Source organism: Piliocolobus tephrosceles, unplaced genomic scaffold (assembly GCF_002776525.5).
Source record: "Piliocolobus tephrosceles isolate RC106 unplaced genomic scaffold, ASM277652v3 unscaffolded_32915, whole genome shotgun sequence".
Lineage (NCBI taxonomy): Eukaryota > Metazoa > Chordata > Mammalia > Primates > Cercopithecidae > Piliocolobus > Piliocolobus tephrosceles.
In genome coordinates, this window is record NW_022316438.1 from 16,922 (window position 1) to 39,030 (window position 22,109).

General features: G+C 36.4%; 1 protein-coding gene across 1 annotated transcript in view; it reads right to left on the reverse strand.

Annotated features, from left to right (window-relative positions):
* LOC113222658 (leptin receptor-like) overlaps positions 1-15,942 on the reverse strand; it is a gene marked incomplete at its 3' end in the record, with an annotated part of 30,642 nt that extends 14,700 nt beyond the window's left edge. The window contains exons 1-6 of the mRNA XM_026452305.1: positions 15,647-15,942; positions 11,918-12,063; positions 9,717-9,861; positions 6,716-7,006; positions 6,441-6,558; positions 3,144-3,343 (exon numbers count right to left, since the gene is read on the reverse strand). Coding sequence (XP_026308090.1) covers positions 3,144-3,343; positions 6,441-6,558; positions 6,716-7,006; positions 9,717-9,861; positions 11,918-12,063; positions 15,647-15,803 — 1,057 coding nt within the window. The remainder of the gene's footprint in view (positions 1-3,143; positions 3,344-6,440; positions 6,559-6,715; positions 7,007-9,716; positions 9,862-11,917; positions 12,064-15,646) is intronic.
* Positions 15,943-22,109: the final 6,167 nt, after the last annotated feature.

Genomic DNA, 22,109 nt, shown 5'->3' on the forward strand with positions numbered 1-22,109 from the left:
ATTCCTTTATGTGATATATTAAAAGACGGATTTATCACTATTTTGCAAATAAAGACTTGACTGAAAAAAGTCAATACATTATCCATGTTACTCAGCAAACTAACAGTAGTACCTGATTAGAAATTGAACCATTGGCTCTGCATGCAAAAGATACTATGCTGAACCCATGCTAAATATCAATAACAAACTGTTCTCCATTGAACTTTAATTAAAGGCAAAAAAAAAAAAATGGACTGCATCAACTTCCACGTGTGAGTGTGAAACTCTTATGCTGATGTGTATCATTAAATATTTCTAGATAAAGGTCAGAGATAGTCTCTCTCAGAGCAAAGCCTTGGTTTTCTATAATCTGAGGGAAACAGGCTTTTAATGTGCAGTAATAGAGGCAAAGATGATCTGAATAGCAAGTGAATCTATTATATATATGAATCTATTTTTTAAAATATATATATATATAAGCAAGTCATGTTTAAAGGCATAATGTAAAAATCACAGAAATGCAAAGAAAAAGGTTATCTTCCCTGTTTTCCTATCACCTTTTTATGATGCTGCTTTCAGAGCTAAAGTAAAAACTTTAGCTTAGGCTTAGATTCACTATGTAAGTTTTCCCCAAGTTCTTAATTTTTAACTTTGAGGGCCACTCTTTCTGACGACAAAAGGCAATATGGAAATGTGGCATATTTTAAACTAAAAGCCTGAAAGCCCAAGCGTAACAGTGCGTCTCTGAAGCCCTAACTCTGTTATGACTCCAAGCATCAACTTTATGATGCATACTACATTTACATAGTCATGTCTTGATTATCCGTACTAAGAGTGGAGGATTCCATTTAGAGGACATATATTCAGTTGGTATACCAATACAGTTGTTAAAAATATTAAGTACATCCATACCAACTGGTAAAGAGCTGCTCTTCTGGGAAACATCTCCTCCAGAACTGCTCAGATTGGATGCCCTCCACACCTGCCCATGACCCAGAACCTAAAAGATCGATGCCCGGTACAGCAGAGGCCTCCAGGATTGCAGTTGGAACGGCCCTCCTCTTGGTCATTATTTTGACAGTCACCCCTTCCAGTGGACAATTCAAAGTGAGAGATGGCCCTTGGCTGGAGTAGTAGAAAACAACTGCAGTAGCAAAAAGGGAAGCCAAAGGGCTAATGTATGAAACCATCCAACCAACCAACCATCATCAACAAAAAGAAACCTAAATAACCCGAACCATAACTAAGGCCAAATGTAGACACTCTGTGTAAGAAAAATTAAGAGAGTTTCAGGGTTCACTTTCTTGATTTATTTCCCCATGTCTTATAAACCATACTACTGTTATGATTCACAGGGAAATCATAATACCTGGATTGGCACAATATGGGTGTTTCTTATTCTCTTGCTCCAAGTCTCACTTGCCAAAAACCAACACTGTGTAAAGGTATAGTCTCCTTTTCATATGGTATTTTAAAATCATTTTTAAGCAATCAACAATAATAGTTTTTACTGTTGAAAACAAAAATACCTAAACTTTTTCCTTCGTGTAAATTTTGTCATGATGATTCAATTCTTCATAGACCAAAAAGGCATTCTCCACCAACCCAGCAAGATGATATATACTGTATTTCACCTCTTGATCATTTCTTGTCAGGAAAGGAAGTATCAATATTCAAGAGACTGTACGAGGTTAAATCTGTGTTTGCAATTAACTGAATCATATGAAGCATATCATTTCTGCAGACTGGCAATGAATATCCAGTGTGCAGAAAGGATATGCTTGAAGTTACGTGATTCCCTCAATACCCATGCTGGGAAGGTATGGGAAGCTGTCTACATTTTATGGATGGCAAAACAGACATAGAGTGCCTATGTGGCTAGTGCAGATTTAAAGGCTAGTAATAGGTGGAGTTGGCATTTGGATCCCAACATTGAGTTTCCACATTACCTTCTAGTACTAAGTAGGCAATATAAGCCCAACCTAAACTCGTTATTTTAGTTTTGAAAAGGATAACACCAAAGGTTATTCAGGTAACATATGTTACCGAATCCATGCTGCATTTGTCATATCTTATAAGTGAGTGTGTTATTACCTGTGCATGTTTGGGGGAGTGTAGGAGGGTTCCTTGCTATCCTAGGATATTAAGTATCACTGCAGTAAAAATCACTTAAATGGAATTAAACAGTGGGGAGAGAATTCATTGGGACTTTATATAGAAAAAGAAATCTAATAATTAAAATAATCTTATTCTGTATTTTTTGGATATAGGTTTTAATTCAAATGTGTATTAATTAATTGAAAAACAATGACTCAAATATTGATTTTTGGCATAATCCCCCAACTAAATAGCATATATTATTATTTTTATGGAACATTATTCTAACATGTTTCCTACTGAGGAATATTTTATTTGAGGGGAAAATTCACTGAAAATCCCAGTTTTGTTTTTGTTTTTAGATATCTTATATTGAAAACAAACATTTAGAAAATATTTACAAAAGCTTCCTTAGTTATACATATATAACAGCACCAAAAGATATTTTTTCATTCCTGTTGCACAATCATTTCTCAGATATTTCACAATGAACTTGAAAGAATATATCACATTTTTCAAGGACTCTCTTAATATCTTTGAAATCAAAAGCTGTTTTTGAAAAGAATGTTTACAATATAATGTATGTCATCGTTGTCTATTTCCTCCACTTCAATTTAGCTATTTTAAATGCTTCTGTGCCCTACATATCCTCACAAATTAAAGGCTTGAGTTATGAGTACTCAGATTACTGAGACTCTCAGAAGATTCAAATCAAGCCTTTGGAGTAAAAATACTGCATGTTTTCATAACTACACTGGAAAAAAACATAAAATAATGCCTTATTTAGAAAAACATTACTAAAATTCATTCATAAAGACCCCTGTATTTTATCTAATAGTGTGCAGAAAATATTCCTATTGCTTAAAAAAGTCTGCTATAAATAATTTGAAATGAATTCAAAAGTGTAAAACTTCCTAAGGCTGATTTTCTTAATACCACTGTAAACAGGAACAATTTTTTTTCAAAATCTAATGTGATCAGAAAATGGCAAAATATAACATTAAACCTGCATCAATCTGCATACAAATCTGCTAACACAAATGAAGACACAACACAGCTTGACATACCCACAGAATCAGGAAGGACACATGTTGGTGGAGAGTCAAGTGAACCTAGAGGGTGATTGATCCTAATCCACATTGTATAGCCAGATAATAGAAAGATTGGCTGGAAAACGCATTCATAAAAACCATCCCTCTGCAAATAGCAATCTTTAGGCTTAGATATGGGATGAACAGATGGAATATCATAACAGTAAAGTCTGCTCCTTTAAAAGATACAAAAATAGTCAATTAGTATACATTAATAAAAGTAACAAGAAGATATCTGAGAATTCTGGTTTGTTGTTTAAAACAGCAGTCGCCAACCTTTTTGGCACCAGGGACCAGTTTCACGGGAGACAACTTTTCCACAAATGGGGGATGGGAAATGGTTCAGGATTTCGGGATGAAACGGTTCCACTTCAGATCACCAGGTATTAGAGTCTCATAAGGAGCGCATGCCCAGTTCACAATAGGATTCTGCTCCTCTAAGAATCTAATGTCACTGCTGATCTGTCAGGAGGCGGAGCACAGGTGGTAATGCTGCTCTCTCACCTCCTGCTGTGTGGCCGGGTTCCTAAGGGGCCACAGACAGGTACCGCTCCGTGGCCCGGGCACTGGGGACCCCAGGTTTAAAAGGCAGGCAGGAGGCCCGGTGCGGTGGCTCATGCCTGTAATTCCAGCACTTTGGGAGGCTGAGGCAGGCCCATCACTTGAGCCCAGAAGTTCCAGACCAGCCTGGGCAACATGGTGAAACCCTGTCTCTATAAATGCGCATCTGTAGTCCTGGCTACTCGGGAAGCTGAGGCAGTAGAATTGCTTGAACCCGGGAGGCGGAGGTTGCAGTGAACTGGGATGGTACCACTGCACTGCAGCCTGGGCGACACAGGGAGACTACCTCAAAAATAAAATAAAATTAAATTAAATTAAAATAATTAAATAAAATACAAACAGTTGCACTCCATCTAAAACAATAGATGTTCTTATTAGAAAGCCATTTTTTAAATTTTTCCCAGCTATATCCCAGTTCTATACCTTTCCACAGAAACTGACAGTAACTTATTAAATATTTCATTAGACACTAAGTAGGGATGCAAATGAAATAAATGCTCTAAAAAGGAGAAAATGATCCAGTTAGAGACAGAACCTACAATAATTTGCAAATTAAACTAACACTATATATTAGTGAGAGAATATTTAAAATATAGATGAAAGTAGTCATGGAACATTCCTGAGATGGCAAGGAAGGCAAATTCCTCAAACTTTAAAGAAAGAATTAAATTTCATCACAAATCTGTGGTGAATATAATTTTCTAGTTCAAATTAATACAAATTAATATAATACCAACTTCAGATATGTATGTAAATTATATAACCATGTATGTTCCTCATCTTCTCGGAGATGAAAATTTTTTAAAAATTGTATAAGTGAGTCCTAGCCAACACTCCACCTCAGAACCCATAAAGCAGGGTTGTCCAATCTTTCGGCTTCCCTAGGCAGCACTGGAAGAAGAACTGTCTTGGGCCACACATAAAATACACTAACGATAGCTGATGAACCAAAAAAAAAAAAAAAACAGTTGCAAAAAAAAAATCTCACAATGTTTTCAGAAAGTTTATAAATTTGTGTTGGGCCAGATTCAAAGCCATCCTGGTCCACATGGGGCCCCGGGCCATGGGCTGGACAAACTTGCCATAAACTCTTTTTCCTCTGATTTTGAAATAACTTCTTGGGCCAATGTTTGCTCTGAATACTATATTTAAATGGCTAAAGTAGCAATTAGTCTTTCCAAAGACATGGGAGTGAGGAAGTTAGAAGAAGCTAAAAAAATCGATATTCTTCTGTCATTTTCTATTTTCTATACCACTTCTTTTTCTTGTGTTCTCAAAATTACAATCATGAATGTGTGTGTATGTGTGTGTGTGTGTGTGTGAATAAATGATGGTGCGTGGACAAAAATGAAAATGAGGAGTGAGGGGTCATCTGGGAGTAGAAAATAAGAACAAAGTAGAGAAGCACAGTACCAGTACACTTAGAATTGAAAAGTTGGCATCATTACCATTGTGACAGCAAAAACAATATATTGAATATTTACAAGGAGAAATTATATCACGTGATTATAATTAGGTGAAATATGTTGTTAACTCTCACAGAAACATTGTAAGTCCTATTAGTCTCTCTGTTTTTACAGACAAGGAAATTGAGACTTAGGGAAGTTAAGAAACTCACGCAAGTAAATGTAGTTTCCTGGTTATTCTGTAAATGTTAAGAGAAACGAGGCATGGGGCTTAATATAATAGGTTTTCACAAACACCTTTCTAATGTGAAGATACCATGAAAACAAGGTAAAGACAGATTATAAAAGTAAACTTTCATATCACAAACATTCTACTGATTTTAAAGTACACATATTAGGTAGGATGAAGGCAGCTATTTGAGAAATGTATGAATTGTCACATTTTTTTCCTAATACTACATAAGAAGAGACTGGCAGCATTAGGAATAGACTTCAGATCACAGTATTGTAGAGAAGGGATTTATTTTTCTAGTTGAAAATTTATATTTTAAGAATAAATGAGCATGTTATACAAATTGAAAGTCTCCACTACAAATAAAAATACAAATTGGGACACAGTGTTTAACAGCAGTATATTTACTTGAATACTACTATGGGATATTTTAAAAATAAAAATCTATCATCTGATCAAGGGTGGTATCATTTTAGATAAACTGATTTTAGAGAGAAAGGGACTGCTATAAGATGATGCCTTGAATTCTTTTTAAAACACAGAAGAGTAAAAATAAACAAGTACAAATTACTTCTTATTAGAACACATTACCCTTTATTAACCATAAGTATTTATTTCCTAAATAACCTCAGTTAGTTCTAAAAACCATCATATTATCTCCTATAATCTGCTTCTACCTCTTTTTTTCCAAAACAATCTTTAACCAAATGATATGAAACTTTTATAATCTTTCACATTCTCCTCTAGTCAACTCTCTAAGTCAAATTAAAATATACACAAACTACATTTTCTTGTGTTTCATTCAAGAGTTAAAATACAAATTATACAGAATTGGTGGATTTTCAGAAAAGATAATTTGAAGTAAAAACAAATTACAACTTTTTAACCTCAGGTGTGAATATTTTTCAAGAATCACCAATGTATTTAATCCCTCAAAAATTTCTTGATTAATTATATTATACTTTCCTCTTTCAGGAGGCAAATAATCTGTAAGATGACTGTTGTAATATTTCTACAGAAAATTTTTATCTCACCATACCCACAGAAAAACGAAACAGCAAAAATAATACATACCTACGATACCTCAATTGCAAAGTGCTTCCCGCAAGTGACTGGATTGTATTGGTTGACCATCTGCAAGTCATTTTAGTTAAGTACCCATCAGTTTCACATGAGATATTGATATTGACATCTATTTGAAACACATTAAAATATTAATATAAAGCAAAAACACCAAAAAATTTAATGAAAAAATTTTTTTCTTACATCTTAACAGGACTCTAATATAAGGAGGGTCCATAATGAAACTAAGTTGTGGAATAAAATGAACAAAACCTTCATTTTCTTACCAATCACATATAATTCAGCATAGCGATGATGGCATTCATGTTCATTGCAGCAGTACACTGCATCATAGGTAAACTTTCCTCGAGGTTTGGTTTCATTCAGATTGAAAAAAGTAACTTTGCTAACATGATCACTCACAACATCATACTGGCTTTGAGGGATTTTCTCAGCTAAATTCATCCACCAAACAATCTTTTTTGAGGAAACAATCTTGTTTTCATTCTTATAGATGCAGTGAAAAGAAACATTAGATCCAACACTTGTCAGAATTTTAGGTGGAAAGTATATGACATCTGTAATGAGGGAAGAAAGGATATCAGATGAAGACAAAACACTCTGTAAGTAACTTGTACCACATCGAAAAAGATTCACAACACATTGCAGAGTTACACTGCCAAAAATAAAATGAGTGGACTAAAAAACTGGATAACGCTGAAATTGCCTGTTTGTGTACAGTTATCTAGTGTCCCGAGTGCTCTCATTCAAAAGTGAATTGAGCTTCCATGAATGTCTTCACTATCTTCTAAACACAGAGGCTTATTCATCATCAAATATGTTTTAGGGCCGGGCACGGTGGCTCACGCCTGTAATCCCAGCACTTTGGGGGGGCTGAGGCGGGCGGATCACGATATATATATATGTATGTTTTAGTCAGTAACTGTCACTTGCTAACTGATAGGCTGGAAAGTAACTAAAACAAAACATAGTTTAATTCCACAATGACATATTTTCCACCAGACCCTGCTTTGGGAATCAGTGAAACCTAGGACAAGTTCTTAAAAAAAATCACTATGAAGCAAAATCCTGAAGTAAAAATGATTGCTGCTATTGTCTTGTTTGGATACATAAAAATTTCAAGTAAATAGGTAAATATATGAGATATAAATTAAAAAATAGGAATGTCATATGAATGATAATGCAGCAATATACAAAGCAGAGAAAATTATAAATGCTGGTTTGTACTATCATTTTGAGTTATTTAATGCCAACATCCTATGGATGAGGGCAAAGAGAAACAATATTTTCCTAAAACATGATTTTTTTAAATGCCTACACACGATTCCATACTATTTTTAAAGTCCTCTATTGTTGTAAACTTCATTTGCCTATCATTTTCAAAGACACACAAGATAAAAGTAAATGATGGTTTGCATAGGAAGAAATTATTTCCACCACAGTGCACTGCAAAAACATCAGTACATTTCACAGCTGTAAAGTTAAGGTAAACCATTTTCTGCTGATAGACTATGAAAATTTGTTTTCACACATATCTTGGGATTACCCTTAAAAACGGAAACAAAAATAATTGGTTTTTATTAAGTTTTCTTTATTCTGTAAAAGTACGCTAAACGTCAATGTCTATATATTTACAATCCATACAAAACATCTATGTTTTGTATGTCCATAATCAAATAGAGAAACAGGAAAAAACTTAGTAGCATAAAATTACTGGACAGAAGCCAGACCATTAGATTTATGAGCGTGACTGAGTATAATCCTAGCTGAGGTGGCACTCAAGCTTCACTTATACATTACTTACTGTGGACAAGTACCTAACACATTAACCTATTTTAATCTACCTTCAGTATGCGCCACAACCTCCTTACTAAACTGCCTCAAAAGTCTCAGAATAATTCTTATTTAAAAAGAAAAAGTATAATTGAACTTTCATGAATTAAGCTGAAGTTTTTCATTTTAAAGATGATAAGAGAATTCAAAGCATTTCACTTTGAAATCAAATATATATAGTAAGGCTTAATTGAGAAATAAGATGAAAATTATAGTATTTTTACATGAGTAGATGCTAAAATATTAGCTTAAAAATAAGAAAGCCAAGTTAATAAAAACCTGACAATCTGTGAAATTTACACTGGATAAATTTATTGAAATTGATATGAGATAAATATTGCATATTTAATTTGCAAAATATTAATAATATAGATAGATATGCATGTTATCTGCATATGATACACTATGCAATTTTTAATTTGCAGAATAATAAAACAATAATGATTTTCTTCACATGGCCAATGTGAATTATTTCATTTCATTATTTTATTTTATATGGATATTTCATATCCATATAAAACATCCCTATTTTACAGATGAGGAAATTAAGGCATAGAAAGATTAAGAAATTCTCCAAATAAGTGGTGAGGCCAGAACTTCTATAAACTTCTGTTGGACTCCAAAGTCAATGTCTTAAACTACTATTGCTACTTGCCTTTTGACGAATCAGTGCTTTTAAAATAGTAAGCAATCAATAAGTAAACTTGTTAAATGGACTGAATATTTGCATGGTACATATTATCTCTACACAGGCCATAATCAATTTCAGTAAGTCTGAGCAAGAAAAATTTTGCCCTTTTGACAGATTGGACAACTGGTCAAAGGACTATTTTCTTTCTATAGTCACAGCTTTGCACGTAGCAGGTCTAGGACTATTCCAAGCCTCTGGAGCCTCTATGCAAAACTTTGCACATCAGCTGCATGAAGAAGCTGTGAATAAACTGTAGATGTTACAATGCTAAAAATAACCTTTACAATATGAACAATCGGCACTGAAAACTCTCAAAAGCAAGCATCTAGAATAAAAATTCATTTATTATATAATATAAAGTAAAACATTAATATTTGAATTTTATGTCAAATAAATATGCTTGGTTTTAAAATGTAAATTAAGGAATTATCAATACAAGGGGCTTTCTGAGTTTAATTTGGAACTGTTATATTAATTTTTTCTAATTTGGAACTGTTATATTAATTTTTTCTTTTTAATAAGAAAAGTGATCCTACAATGTACTGCAATAGAAACACACAAGCCCAGAGACTCTGACAGAATTTTAATTCACGAATTGGCCCATTCAAAGTTTAAACAAGGAAGTTGATATTGTGTTCCTTCTTTCATTTTAAGGCTACAAAATTTAAGATGCTTATAATATACAAAGGCAAGTTCAGGAAATATATTTCCCTCCCAGTAGAAGTGGCTATTACATAACCTACCTTGTGTGGTAAAGACATGAGGAGTACTCCAGTCACTCCAGATTCCTGGGCCATCCAGTCTCTTGCCCCTCACCTGAACCTCATATGAAGACCCAGGAAGTATACTGTCTACCAGCAGGGAGGTAGCTGAGACAATCTTGTCAGCCTGTTAAATATTATATTAAAACATCAGAACATCAAGTTGATGGGGAACCTTTATGAAAAGTGATCATAAGCTAATCTCATCAAATTTCAAAGAATTAAAATCTTACACAGTAGTTATCTGGCCACAGCAGAATTAAAACAAATATCAATAACCAAAAAGAAATGTTTGCACATTAGTCAATAAAATTTTAAATAGCCCATGAGTCCAATAAAAAAATCATAATGATAATTAGCAAATACTGTTAACTGAATCATGATGAATATAGGACCTTTAGAATTTTAAGAAATGCAGCTAAAATCTGTGGGAAGCTTCAAGCCGCTACTGACACCTGTAAGACACACCTGGTAGAAAATGCTGTGCAGTGGTAGACAAAGAACTACAAGTATCCTGTGCAGAAGGGCATGAAAAGTCTTAAGAACCTGAGCCTGGCCAGGCATGGTGGCTCATGCCTATAATCCCAACACTTTGGGAGACCGAAGTGAGTAGACCACTTGAGTCCAGGAGTTCAAGACCAGCCTGGGCAACATAGTGATACCACATCTCTTTTTTTAAAAAAAGAGGCAGGAGAATCACTTGAGCCTAGGAGATCAAAATTCAGTTCCCAAAAATGTACTCCAAAGTTAATAAACTCTCTGGCCTCTAATGACTGCTCTTGAGGCAGGGGGAGCATGTCACAGACTAAAAATTATGAAAAGCATCAGGAATGCATACAACAACATCAGATATTAACAACTCCTATCTAAAATCCTCAAGTTTACAGATTATCTCCAGTTTACAGATGAGAAAGCTGAAACCCACAGAAGCCTTAACTCTGTCTTCTCCATACATGACACAGAGGATTTCCATCGTTCTCTTTGTGAAAATAAAATGTTTTAAATTTTTTGCCAGTTCTAAAAGACTGTTTTTCACTTCTAAATTATATGAAATTTAGCTTCACAAAGTAAAGTGCCAAAGTATTCACATGGCCCAAGAGGCTATTCATTGAGCTCCACCTTCTCCTCCTCGACTGGCCTCTGACTTCAGCCACTACTGCTGTCACCTTCACTGCCCTCAGCCACACCATCCTTTGCACTGCTGTTCTCTCTGTTTAGAACCCAACTCCCCAGATATCCACATCACCATCTCCTTCACATCTTTGCTCAAATGTCATTCTCCCCAACCTCCATTTATTATTGCAACCTTCCATTCCCTGCCAGCACCCCCAGATTCCTCTTATCCTGTCCTGCTATCTCAGTGTATCCTGATGCAAGTAGAACAGTTCCAGGCACGTAGCAGGTGTTCAATAAATACTTACCGAATGAACTGTTAAAGAAAAAGAGAAAGGAAGTAAGGAAGACTTTATTTGGAATCATCACAATAGATATGTGGAGCACTGCATATACCTTGTGATGGGGGGGGGGGGGGGGGCTAAGTCCAAATACAGCATGGGCAACAGGGAATTTATAGCCAAGAAGCAGGGAGTAGATAGAAAATTACTAAGCAAAAACATCATGATAAGAGGGATTCTGGCTAAACTGACCTAACACAATTCTTGTTGAAGACAGGCCATGGTGATCAAACATTATTTGGGGAATGGTGGAGGATGAGAAACCTGATCAAATATTCATCAGATATCCAGGGTGGGGGGGTTCCTTCTAAAATGACCTAGCAGAGTTCTTTGCTAAAACTGAGTTTTACAGGAATATGCACAGATGGAGCTAGCAGAAGATTCAGAAGCTCGACTAATGATTAGCCAAGCAAAAATCTTTCTGTTGCCACATTCAGAAAAAGATTCAAATAGATTGAGCAATTAAAAAAAAAAAGATGAAATCAGTGGTCTGTCGGTGGAAAATAATTGTAATTATGAATTCAAGTTTCTGTAACTAGATTTCCTATAGCCGTATATATACGTATGTATATCTATCTATATATGATATATATAATATGAAATATTGAACTATAATTCATTCTGCTTTAGAAGAAATGTATATATTTAGTATGCAGAGGGTAATTATTATGGGACTTAAGAGGGTCTTTACTTCTCAACTTTTCGTTTTACTTACTAAAATATACTTACTTCTCTGATAACTGTTGTAGAATTCTCTGAATATTTCACTTCATATTGAAGTGGAAATGGTACCAACGGTGGGCTGGACCAAGAAATCTTTAAATTACCATCAACTGTGATTTCCATACGCAAACCTAATGGTGGATCAGGCTTCACTTAAGAAAAAAAAGAGAATACTTTTAAGTCAAGTAATTTTCATGACAATTATAGTTGAATAAAATAAAGTCAAAATAAATTTTCATCATATCTTGCCTTTCAAGTACTTAAAAGGTGACTTTATCCAAGGACTAATTACAGAACCGGTCTGGTTATTGTACCTTATCATAGCAATCCATGTGTATTCATTTCCCTCCCCTTAAGTGGTAAAGACTATGAATCAGTAAATGAGATTATTTTGCTAAATGTTATTTCCCCTTATAAGAATCCCATTTAACTTTATTAAACCCAGCATCCTCAAACTTATTTGAAGTCTCCCCTGAACCTCACCCACTCCACTTATTTTAGTGGGTAAAAAGGAAAAAAGCATTGTGCAGAACACTATTTGGAAATACATAAAACTATCCAAAATTCAACTTGTCTATTAATTTTAGATCATAATTGTCTATAATCTAGACAAACCTACTCAAATAACTTACAGCATGAATACTCCCATGCAATAAATGCAGCTGCAGCAGTCCCTGGCTTGTCATCAGAAGTAGGGATGAAGTTTCTCAGAATATTAAAAATGTTTAATGTTTAAATTTTGAAAGTTTAACACACATTTATACTTGGATTCCTGATATATTTAAAATAGAAAGATTGCCAAAGTGATAGAAAATTGGTGCGTTTTCTTGTTTGTTCGTCTCTATATTAGCAAGGTTTTTAAAATTAACAGGAATTATTCATGTATATAGAAATTATCATTAAATTGAAACAATTACTGATTTGAATTTTATTTTCAACAAATAAAGAGCATAAGGTAATTTTCACATTCTATATTTTCAGGAATTTGGTCACAATTTTCCTCTTTTAGTCAAAATCAATGATGTCTTACTTTATGTGACATATTATAAATTTCAGTTACTTTAAAGCAAAGACAGCTAAACACAAAAGTCTGAAAATTACAGGTGAAATTTACTGTGTTCCCATGACCAAAGAGAAAACAAACATATACCAAAGAAAAGTAAAATCACAATATTACAAGTTTTGTACATTTCCTATCTGCATATTGTAAAAGTTATCAGTATCAAACTAGAGTTACTAATGTGGAACCCTAACACAATGGAGTTGGGAGGCCATGAAGGAGTCCCCTTATGCATGTATGCCTACGTTGGAATGACGTAAATAATTCCTCAAAACCACAGTATTCCATAAAAGCTGCCTGCACAGAGACACTTGCCTAACAATGGCTGTGTCTCCACCAATGAGCTAATGCCAACCCCTGCAGCAAGCTCTTGTAACCAATAATCTTTGTTCAAAAGAGCTTACATGGAGGTCTCCTATATGTCTTTTCAAGCTTCCCCTTTACTCCAGCCCCCCGTGGATGTGTCATAGTCATTCCATAGCATGCATGTCTAGAACTGCAATCCCCTACTACTCCCAAATAAACTTTTTGCTTTGTAGAGTTGGTATCTGTCATACATTTTAGGTTGACAATACTAATATGCATTAATATTAGAAATACAAAAACAAACCCAATGTCAATTTCCCACTCATCTTACTCTGCCTCTCAGCAGCACTCCACAGATGCTTATACCCTCCTTCTTGAAATGTTTTTTTCACTTGGCTTCTAGAACAACATACTCTTTTACTCCTGCATTCTTACTGATAACCCCTCAGTCTTTCTCTTCCTGAACTCTAAATAGGTGATCTCATACAATACTCTAAACCTTGATATGTTAACAACTCCCAAATGTTTATATCTCCCCTAAACTTTAGACTCATATGTCCAACTTCTTATTCAACGTCTCCTAGGTTTCCAACAGACATCTCAAATACAATGTGTCCAAAATAGAGCTCTTGATTTCTGTACACACACCTAATCTTCCCTGAGTTTCCGTATCTCAGTATCTGGTGTCACTGTTCATCTAGATGCCCAGGTCTAAATTTAAGAGTTAACTTTGATTCTCCTCTGTCCTTCACACTCTACAACTCCAACCACTAGACAGTCCAGTAAGCACCATCTCCCAAACAGATCCAAACCAAAACAGTTCTTTACTTCTCCACCCTGACCTACTATATGCTCTGGGACAGGTAACTCTGACCTCATCCCTTAATACTCTCATACCTCATTCACTCCTAGCACAAAGGTCTTCTGTTTTGTTCCTCAAATTACCAAGTTCATTTTATCTTAGGGATTTTGTGAATATTGTTCTTCCTGCTTGGAGCACCTTTTGCTCTGGATTTTTGCATGGATATCTCTTCTTTATTCAGCTCAAATGCTATGTCCTAAAGGAGATCTTCTTTGATCTACATAGTAGAAATAATAGTCCCTGACACTCCATCACACCAGTTTTATTGTTTTCATGGAACATATAACTTGGGGATATTATCATATGTGTTCAAATAGAAGGAAAGATTTTTTTCCCCAAAATTATCTCCACATAGAGACAAAATTAAGAAAGTTTTCAAGTTCTTAAAAATTCCATAGCACTTTCCCTTAACTACTTCATTTTGAAAAACAACGCAACTCAAAGTTGACTCTAAATGCTACTAAAAAATCATCAGGCAGAATTAGTTTTGAAAAGAAAAGAAAATGATATTGAATAAAGATTTTGTAATTTTTTTTCTCTATGGTATAACTTCATGATTGAATTGCTTGTATGCCATTGTAACTATGTTGTGGAGAGTACAACGATATCCCTATAGGACAAATTATTTGAAAGTCTTAATGTTAAAATATGATGTCATACACAGTTTCAAAAAGTGCTGTATCTCGAGTAACTTAGAAAGAAGTAAAGCCTGAGTTGTATGTAAAATTGTATCAGATACTTGGAAAAGTGGCTCTAGTGATGTCAAAACCAATGGTACAAAATCAGACATAAAGAGTTTGCATACAATTGTTTCAGGAAATATAAGTGGAGAAAAACTGCTAAATTATACAAAATTAAATGAAATTAATAAATTAAATACATAGCACTAACATTTGCCTGTATTATTCACATTTATAATTGTATATTTAAGTTGATAAAAAGAGATTTGGGGGATCTTTGCACAAAGAAAACAGAGTGTTGTCTATTATTTGAAGTTTTCTGTAATCATGTTTGTCCAGTAAATTACTTATTTACTCTTTTATCATTGTCTCTGCCTACTATTGTTTGTTCCTGCTCTCTGAGGTAGGAACCATGTCTAATTTCCCACTCTTTTTCCAGCTCCTAGAACAGTCTCTGACAAACATAAGCCTCTAAGAAATATTTATTGAAGGAATAAATTCAGGTAAGAAACATGCTTCTAATTATTTTTAAAAATAGTTATCTGAGTTGTGAAAAAGTGATGTCCAATCAATACATATCCATTACATAGATCCAGGATTTAAAGAAAACAGTTTCCAAAACAGAATTTAAGTGACAATGGCTGAGATATACATACTATTGTTAAATCATTCTAGAAGCCACTCTTCATACCCCCAGTACTACATCTACCATCATTATAGTGTTAAGCAAAGTGAGATAAGCTAGCAAATATTTTTGTAAGCAATTTTTAACCTTTATATATGACTGATGCTTAGACCTATTATCATCATTTTAGTGCATAACTTACCCATATTTATGGGCTGAACTGACATTAGAGGTGACTGGAAAATTACTCCACCAGATGTGATTTTCAAACACATAAGGAGAGTGTAGTTGAGTTTGGCTGTTGGCACAGGCACAAGACATTCACAACATTCGTGAACACTGCAATTGCAGTGAACCATCTGAAAACTGCCTTTTTGGGGAACCAGAGGTGAATCTTCTAACACTTCCGGCCTATATTGAAAAATAAGAGCTAAATATTAACACAGATATGAAAATACTGGATAGGCTCTTAAAGCAGGACACTAAATACAAATTGAAGTAAACTATTTGAGACACCCAGCTTAAAGGGTATCTGGAAAAAAAAGATACCCTACATTACAGAAACAAAGATAAAGATTACAGCAGGTTAATCACAGGAATAATATAAGCAAAAAGATAGTGAAGCAAAAGTGAAGTACTAAAATAAAAGAAAAACTGCAATCCTAAAATCCTACACCCAGGGAAAACAGCTTTCAAAATAATGATGAAATAAAGACTTTTTTTCAGATATACCAAAGCAAAAAGAATTCATCACCATCAGACTTCCACTATAAAAAATGCTAAAGGAAATCCATCAGGCAAAAACAAACAAACAAAAAAATGACAGCAGATAGAAATATGGTTTCACACAAAGAAATGAAATTTAACTAAAATGATAAATATTTATTGATTGTTTAAAGCAAAAATAATAGCTCTGTTGATGTGGGGTCTACAACATATGTAAAAGTAAAATGTATGGCATTAGTACCGAGCTTGGTAGGGGAGAAATTTGTGATGTTCTTACATGAAGTGGTATGATATCACTTAGAGAAATACTATCACTTGGACTATAATAAATTGGAGACAAATATTATAAATGCTAAAGCAACCACTAAAATAATAAAACAAGAAAATATGATTAATGGGGGGCGGAGCAAGATGGCCGAATAGGAACAGCTTCAGTCTCCATCTCCCAGCGCGAGCGACACAGAAGACCGGTGATTTCTGCATTTTCAACTGAGGTACTGGGGTGATCTCACTCGGGAGTGCCGGACAATCGGTGCTGGTCAGCTGCTGCAGCCCGACCAGCGAGAGCTGAAGCAGGGCGAGGCATCGCCTCACCTGGGAAGCGTGAGGGGGAAGGGAGTCCCTTTTCCTAGCCAGGGGAACTGAGACACACAACACCTGGAAAATTGGGTAACTCCCGCCCCAATACAGCGCTGTAACACCGGCACACCGGAGATTATATCCCACACCTGGCCGGGAGGGTCCCACGCCCACAGAGCCTCCCTCCTTGCTAACACAGCAGTCTGGGGCCATCTAACGGCAAGGCAGCAGCGAGGCTGGGGGAGGGGCGCCCGCCTTCCCTGAGGCTTAAGTAGGTAAATAAAGCCGCTGGGAAGCTCGAACTGGGTGGAGCTCACAGCAGCTCAAGGAAACCTGCCTGTCTCTGTAGACTCTGCCTCTGGGGACAGGGCTCAGCTAAAGAAGCAGAGTCCTGTCCAGACACGAACGACTCTGTCGGACAGCTTTGAAGAGAGCAGTGGATCTCCCAACACGGAGGTTGAGATCTGAGAAGGGGCAGTCTGCCTGCTCAAGTGGGTCCCTGACCCCTGAGTAGCGTAACTGGGAGACATCCCCCACTAGGGGCAGTCTGACACCCCACACCTTACAGGGTGGAGTACACCCCTGAGAGGAAGCTTCCAAAGCAAGAATCAGACAGGTGCACTCGCTGTTCGGCAATATTCTATCTTCTGCAACCTCTGCTGCTGATACCCAGGCAAACAGGGTCTGGAGTGGACCTCAAGCAATCTCCAACAGACCTATAGCTGAGGGTCCTGACTGTCAGAAGGAAAACTATCAAACAGGAAGGACAACTATATCAAAACCCCATCAGTACGTCACCATCATCAAAGACCAGAGACAGATAAAACCACAAAGATGGGGAAAAAGCAGGGCAGAAAAGCTGGAAATTCAAAAAATAAGAGCGCATCTCCTCCTGCAAAGGAGCACAGCCCATCGCCAGCAATGGATCAAAGCTGGTCAGAGAAGGATTTTGATGAGATGAGAGAAGAAGGCTTCAGTCCATCAAACCTCTCAGAGCTAAAGGAGGAATTACGTACCCAGCGCAAAGACACTAAAAATATTGAAAAAAGAGTGGAAGAATTGACAGCTAGACTAATTAATGCAGAGAAGGTCATAAACGAAATGACAGAGATGAAAACCATGACACGAGAAATACGTGACAAATGCACAAGCTTCAGTAACCAACTCGATCAACTGGAAGAAAGAGTATCAGCGATGGAGGATCAAATGAATGAAATGAAGTGAGAAGAGAAACCAAAAGAAAAAAGAAGAAAAAGAAATGAACAAAGCCTGCAAGAAGTATGGGATTATGTAAAAAGACCAAATCTACGTCTGATTGGGGTGCCTGAAAGTGAGGGGGAAAATGGAACCAAATTGGAAAACACTCTACAGGATATCATCCAGGAGAACTTCCCCAACCTAGCAGGGCAGGCCAACATTCAAATTCAGGAAATACAGAGAACGCCACAAAGATACTCCTCCAGAAGAGCAACTCCAAGACACATAATTGCCAGATTCACCAAAGTTGAAATGAAGGAAAAAATCTTAAGGGCAGCCAGAGAGAAAGGTCGGGTTACCCACAAAGGGAAGCCCATCAGACTGACAGCAGATCTCTCGGCAAAAACTCTACAAGCCAGAAGAGAGTGGGGGCCAATATTCAACGTTCTTAAAGAAAAGAATTTTAAACCCAGAATTTCATATCCAGCCAAACTCAGTTTCATAAGTGAAGGAGAAATAAAATTCTTTACAGATAAGCAAATGCTTAGAGATTTTGTCACCACCAGGCGTGCCTTACAAGAGACCCTGAAGGAAGCCCTAAACATGGAAAGGAACAACCGGTACCAGCCATTGCAAAAACATGCCAAAATGTAAAGACCATCGAGCCTAGGAAGAAACTGCATCAACTAATGAGCAAAATAACCAGTTAATATCATAATGGCAGGATCAAGATCACACATAACAATATTAACCTTAAATGTAAATGGACTAAATGCTCCAATTAAAAGACACAGACTGGCAAACTGGATAAAGAGTCAAGACCCATCAGTCTGCTGTCTTCAGGAGACCCATCTCACATGCAGAGACATACATAGGCTCAAAATAAAGGGATGGAGAAAGATCTACCAAGCAAATGGAGAACAAAAAAAAGCAGGGGTTGCAATCCTAGTCTCTGATAAAACAGACTTTAAACCATCAAAGATCAAAAGAGACAAAGAAGGCCATTACATAATGGTAAAGGGATCAATTCAACAGGAAGAGCTAACTATCCTAAATATATATGCACCCAATACAGGAGCACCCAGATTCATAAAGCAAGTCCTTAGAGACTTACAAAGAGACTTAGACTTCCATACAATAATAATGGGAGACTTCAACACTCCACTGTCAACATTAGACAGATCAACGAGACAGAAAGTTAACAAGGATATCCAGGAATTGAACTCATCTCTGCACCAAGCGGACCTAATAGACATCTATAGAACTCTCCACCCCAAGTCAACAGAATATACATTCTTCTCAGCACCACATCGCACTTATTCCAAAATTTACCACATAATTGGAAGTAAAGCACTCCTCAGCAAATGTAAAAGAACAGAAATTATAACAAACTGTCTCTCTGACCACAGTGCAATCAAACTAGAACTCAGGACTAAGAAACTCAATCAAAACCGCTCAACTACATGGAAACTGAACAACCTGCTCCTGAATGACTACTGGGTACATAACGAAATGAAAGCAGAAATAAAGATGTTCTTTGAATCCAATGAGAACAAAGATACAACATACCAGAATCTCTGGGACACATTTAAAGCAGTGTGTAGAGGGAAATTTATAGCACTAAGTGCCCACAAGAGAAAGCAGGAAAGATCTAAAATGGACACTCTAACATCACAATTGAACGAACTAGAGAGGCAAGAGCAAACACATTCAAAAGCAAGCAGAAGGCAAGAAATAACTAAGATCAGAGCAGAACTGAAGGAGATAGAGACACAAAAAACCCTCCAAAAAATCAATGAATCCAGGAGTTGGTTTTTTGAAAAGATCAACAAAATTGACAGACCGCTAGCAAGGCTAATAAAGAAGAAAAGAGAGAGGAATCAAATAGACGCAATAAAAAATGATAAAGGGGATATCACCACCAACCCCACAGAAATACAAACTACCATCAGAGAATACTATAAACACCTCTACACAAATCAACTAGAAAATCTAGAAGAAATGGATAATTTCCTGGACACTTACACTCTCCCAAGACTAAACCAGGAAGAAGTTGAATCCCTGAATAGACCAATAGCAGCCTCTGAAATTGAGGCAACAATTAATAGCCTACCCACCAAAAAAAGCCCAGGACCAGATGGATTCACAGCTGAATTCTACCAGAGGTACAAGGAGGAGCTGGTACCATTCCTTCTGAAACTATTCCAATCAATAGAAAAAGAGGGAATCCTCCCTAACTCATTTTATGAGGCCAACATCATCCTGATACCAAAGCCTGGCAGAGACACAACAAAAAAAGAGAATTTTAGACCAATCTCCCTGATGAACATCGATGCAAAAATCCTCAATAAAATACGGGCAAACCAGATTCAGCAGCACATCAAAAAGCTTATCCACCATGATCAAGTGGGCTTCATCCCTGGGATGCAAGGCTGGTTCAACATTCGCAAATCAATCAACGTAATCCAGCATATCAACAGAACCAAAGACAAGAACCACATGATTATCTCAATAGATGCAGAAAAGGCTTTTGACAAAATTCAACAGCCCTTCATGCTAAAAACGCTCAACAAATTCGGTATTGATGGAACGTACCTCAAAATAATAAGAGCTATTTATGACAAACCCACAGCTAATATCATACTGAATGGGCAAAAACTGGAAAAATTCCCTTTGAAAACTGGCACAAGACAGGGATGCCCTCTCTCACCACTCCTATTCAACATAGTGTTGGAAGTTCTGGCTAGGGCAATCAGGCAAGAGAAAGAAATCAAGGGTATTCAGTTAGGAAAAGAAGAAGTCAAATTGTCCCTGTTTGCAGATGACATGATTGTGTATTTAGAAAACCCCATCGTCTCAGCCCAAAATCTTCTTAAGCTGATAAGCAACTTCAGCAAAGTCTCAGGATACAAAATTAATGTGCAAAAATCACAAGCATTCTTATACACCAGTAACAGACAAGCAGAGAGCCAAATCAGGAATGAACTTCCATTCACAATTGCTTCAAAGAGAATAAAATACCTAGGAATCCAACTTACAAGGGATGTAAAGGACCTCTTCAAGGAGAACTACAAACCACTGCTCAGTGAAATCAAAGAGGACACAAACAAATGGAAGAACATACCATGCTCATGGATAGGAAGAATCAATATCGTGAAAATGGCCATACTGCCCAAGGTTATTTATAGATTCAATGCCATCCCCATCAAGCTACCAATGAGTTTCTTCACCGAATTGGAAAAAACTGCTTTAAAGTTCATATGGAACCAAAAAAGAGCCCGCATTGCCAAGACAATCCTAAGTCAAAAGGACAAAGCCGGAGGCGTCACGCTACCTGACTTCAAACTATACTACAAGGCTACAGTAACCAAAACAGCATGGTACTGGTACCAAAACAGAGATATAGACCAATGGAACAGAACGGAGCCTTCAGAAATAATGCCACACATCTACAACCATCTGATCTTTGACAAACCTGACAAAAACAAGAAATGGGGAAAGGATTCCCTATTTAATAAATGGTGCTGGGGAAATTGGCTAGCCATAAGTAGAAAGCTGAAACTGGATCCTTTCCTTACTCCTTATACGAAGATTAATTCAAGATGGATTAGAGACTTAAATGTTAGACCTAATACCATAAAAACCCTAGAAGAAAATCTAGGTAGTACCATTCAGGACATAGGCATGGGCAAGGACTTCATGTCTAAAACACCAAAAGCAACGGCAGCAAAAGCCAAAATTGACAAATGGGATCTCATTAAACTAAAGAGCTTCTGCACAGCAAAAGAAACTACCATCAGAGTGAACAGGCAACCTACAGAATGGGAGAACATTTTTGCAATCTACTCATCTGACAAAGGGCTAATTTCCAGAATCTACAAAGAACTCAAACAAATATACAAGAAAAAAACAAACAACCCCATCCAAAAGTGGGCAAAGGATATGAACAGACATTTCTCAAAAGAAGACATTTATACAGCCAACAGACACATGAAAAAATGCTCATCATCACTGGCCATCAGAGAAATGCAAATCAAAACCACAATGAGATACCATCTCACACCAGTTAGAATGGCAATCATTAAAAAATCAGGAAACAATAGGTGTTGGAGAGGATGTGGAGAAATAGGAACACTTTTACACTGTTGGTGGGATTGTAAACT